Raw genomic sequence first — 3,118 nt, 5'->3', positions numbered from 1 at the left:
CACCCGGACGGTGTGCCACCGCAGGAGGCCACGCACGCTCGCGGTCGGAGCACAAACCGGCTTGTGGACTGTGTACCCGAGGCGTCTATCAAACGCCCCGAGCCAGTATGTCGTCCACCGGACATGGTGTAAAGCCTGCAGTATCGTGTGCCGGCACCAACGGGCACGGCGCAACCTGATTTACATGCTGGATCCGCTGGGTACATCCGCTACGCATTGGAAGAAGGGTTCTTTTTTTCTCTCATGATAGATATGTTAGGCCCTCCAGCAGGCAGTTGGGAGGCTTTCCTTTTGTAACAATATATATAATGTGACCATGTGCAACTAGTTTGGAAAAATACGGGAAAGCATAGTGTGTGGCTGTGTGCAAACTGTCGGAACATACGGACGTCCCCTTCCGCCTGCCCTGGGGTTGACCTCGCTTAGTCATTGTTTAGTAGGCAGTTACAGCTAAATAGCTGGCCTACCGGCCACCCAATAGGAGAACAATCGGTCGCTTCCCACACAAACGCGTGATCATGTTACTTGGCGTCATGGCCAATTGGCCATACATCTGTCTGGCTGTTTGCCTCCGCCAGGTTGAATAACTAGCGCCAAACCGATCGCTTGCTGAGTCAGCTAGTCCGAGGGGTCAGGAGGCCACATCGTTAACCACGGCGAGGCTTAGTGGTATCGGGGAAGATAAAGTAGAACACTCGCAATGCACTCTTTGGCGCAAACTAATAAAAAATTTTTTGTTTTTTGGCTTGGAAATATAAAACGCCTACGACGTTGTCGCCATGGTGACCTGGCCATCGAACGTGGACGTCGCAAGGCAGCGACAAACGTCTGCCTCCCACGTCACACCAGGATGTGCCGATCACCTCCGACAAATTAACGAAACTCACGGTGGAGCTTCAATGGGCTCAACCGCTGGGGAAAGCACCAGCAGGAGGAGGGGCGCGACTCACGTTGGTGACACATCCTCGCGTCTTTGGCTCGCGGACGCGATGGAGACCCACTTCACCAAACCGCTGGAGTCATGATCAACTATGCGGCTGATTCGTTCAACCATTAACGCCACTGACGACCAAAGCAGCTACGGGGTGGAAGGTTGTTAAGACTAAACGTATTTCTTTATCTTGGGATCGACGGACCAGGTCGCCCTCGCTCTACTGCAGCCAGCACAAACATTCACTTTTGAATGAAGAAAGTTATATACTCTCAGAATCGAGCAGTTCTTAAAGCTTGGTGTGAAACAGTAGTTCCGGGCGATGTAACTAAGACCTTGTCCCATTGGTATCCTCCCGGCCTGGCATGAGAAACGATCCGTTCTCTTCTCCTTCGCCCGGTGACGTCCATTCCGACTCCATTTCCTTGTACCGAGCTGAACGGCGGGGTTTGGTGTGAGAGGTCGGGACACTCTCATAGATGCTGCTCACTCTCCTGTGCAGGCGGTGATTCGCCTGGTTTTGATGCTTTACTTGTTCCTCTAGCTTTCTATAGCTCCCCCTCAGCTTAAGGTCCCGTAGCATGTCGCTTGGTAGCGCAATGGAGATAGTCTTACCGGACTCTGGTTTCGAGACTTGAGCATACTGATCAGCACAGTTCGAGGGTGACCGGCGGCCAGGTTTGGCACATCATAGGACGGGACATACTCGCAGATCAACATTGTGAGAGCCTTTGTAGACGTATCAGCCATGTTATTGGGATGCTCAGGAAGCTCGTTTGTGACCACGCTGTCAACTTCCGACATTGCATCTCTGTCGCTTGCGTCGTTCTCATGGGTTAAAATGCCCTCACCTGAGACGGCCTGGAAGGTCGGCTTACTGTCGTCTGGTGGGGCTGATTCGGTGTAGTGTGAGGCATTCGACCGGGTGCCGGAATGCGACTTCTTCTCAGCCGATGCCAGTACTTTCCGGAGTTCGTTAAGTCGTGGCAGGTGAGTCTTCATTGTTGTCGGAGGGTGAAGGTGATGATAGGAGAACTGAGATTTCTGTGAGATGTGTGCATACCGCGAAGGCGAGAGGCCCCAGCCTAGGACTCACGTGGCACTTTATAAAGGCTGGCTGTCTCGTTGATTCGAAGCAAAATGACACCACGTGCCAGCCCTGCGCGAAATGGTCCACCCAACGCAAGCCGGAGTTGAAGGTAACATTGAGGCCATGATTCTAGGCATGGGCAGACCGGGGGCCGAGTGTAACTTCGCGAACCCTTGGGGCACTTAACGATGGCCGACCAGGGACTAGCCAAACTATGTTTAGTGGGGCTATTTTGCCTGTCCGCAAGCCAGAACAATTGGGGCTTGATTCCCTGACTCGAGTTGTCGGATGGTGGGAAGACGGGTGACTTCGTCCATAGAAGCGATACCGATAGATACCATAAAGTAAGAAAGCAATGAGCCCTTAAAACAATGCAGGCTATCTAAACCCAACCCTCCAACCTCTTTTCGCATGGTACATATGTTCTCAGTATGCTTTCCGTACTAGCGGCCTCAAGAAATGTTTTCAACAAAACGCTCTGGATCCAGGATCCTTCCAGTATCGATATTGTTTGACCCTGATAACACCCCTACTCTTCCTGTGGTATCCGGCTCCCGCTCGCCTCTTGGCCACACGAATCTTTGGAACCGATAATCTGCGTGGTCGATGGTCCGAATGTATGCACGGATTACTTCCCAGATTTGATTGCAAAACCGTCTGAGGTTGCCGAGGGTGCACTCCACGCGCGGAAGGAAAACTGGCGAGATGGCAACCGAGTCGAGCGTGTACTGGTGAACGACCGTAAGGTGCATTTCTAACCAATCGACGGGGTAGGCCAGCATGGCAGAGGCATATCGAAAGATTTTCTCGGTGTGCGTACGCGGAAATAGGATACTGGGCCCATTCTAGGCCAGGAATTCAAGGTCCTCATAAAAAAGAAGACAATTAACAATCAACCGCTAGGGCCTCGTAAAATGGGGTAGTTTCTCGTCGCTGCGTTGCAAATTGGTCATCTCCATATCTGGCATATCTTTATCCCTTCTTCGAGGTGTGGTCTGCGGACGAGATGATGACTCTTTCACGGACGGTGTCTTTCTGTAAGAGCCTCTCGATGAGCAGCTGTATCCTCGGGGATTTCACGGTATTACGAAAAATAC

At 52.0% G+C, this 3,118-nt stretch overlaps 3 protein-coding genes across 3 annotated transcripts in view; 1 reads left to right on the top strand and 2 right to left on the bottom strand.

Annotated features, from left to right (window-relative positions):
* Positions 1–788: 788 nt before the first annotated feature.
* BDQ94DRAFT_155887 (uncharacterized protein) lies at positions 789–1,165 on the top strand (the record flags this gene model as incomplete). The annotated part of the gene is made up of 1 exon (XM_026768549.1): positions 789–1,165. A coding segment is annotated over one exon (164 nt), but the record flags the coding sequence as incomplete, so codon positions are not given.
* On the bottom strand, positions 1,143–2,147 carry BDQ94DRAFT_51920 (uncharacterized protein). The gene is made up of 3 exons (XM_026775959.1): positions 1,638–2,147; positions 1,547–1,564; positions 1,143–1,479 (listed from the first exon to the last, which is right to left on the bottom strand). Exons 1-3 carry the CDS (start codon positions 1,931–1,933, stop codon positions 1,260–1,262), a joined length of 534 nt encoding a protein of 177 aa, XP_026619214.1. The 5' UTR covers positions 1,934–2,147; the 3' UTR covers positions 1,143–1,259.
* Positions 2,148–2,396: 249 nt separating this feature from the next.
* BDQ94DRAFT_180005 (uncharacterized protein) overlaps positions 2,397–3,118 on the bottom strand; it is a gene marked incomplete at its 5' end in the record, with an annotated part of 1,122 nt that continues 400 nt past the window's right edge. Inside the window, one exon of the mRNA XM_026773524.1 lies at positions 2,397–2,866. Within this exon, the coding sequence (XP_026619213.1) occupies positions 2,474–2,866 (393 nt within the window). The 3' untranslated portion in view covers positions 2,397–2,473. The remainder of the gene's footprint in view (positions 2,867–3,118) is intronic.

Source organism: Aspergillus welwitschiae, assembly GCF_003344945.1.
Source record: "Aspergillus welwitschiae strain CBS 139.54b unplaced genomic scaffold BDQ94scaffold_200, whole genome shotgun sequence".
Lineage (NCBI taxonomy): Eukaryota > Fungi > Ascomycota > Eurotiomycetes > Eurotiales > Aspergillaceae > Aspergillus > Aspergillus welwitschiae.
The sequence above is the reverse complement of the archived record's forward strand: the minus strand, read 5'-3'. Positions and strand labels throughout refer to the sequence as shown.

Coding starts and splice junctions, on each gene's coding strand:
- BDQ94DRAFT_51920 (XM_026775959.1), bottom strand. CDS start 1,933: ATGAAGACTCACCTGCCACGACTTAACGAACTCCGGAAAGTACTGGCA.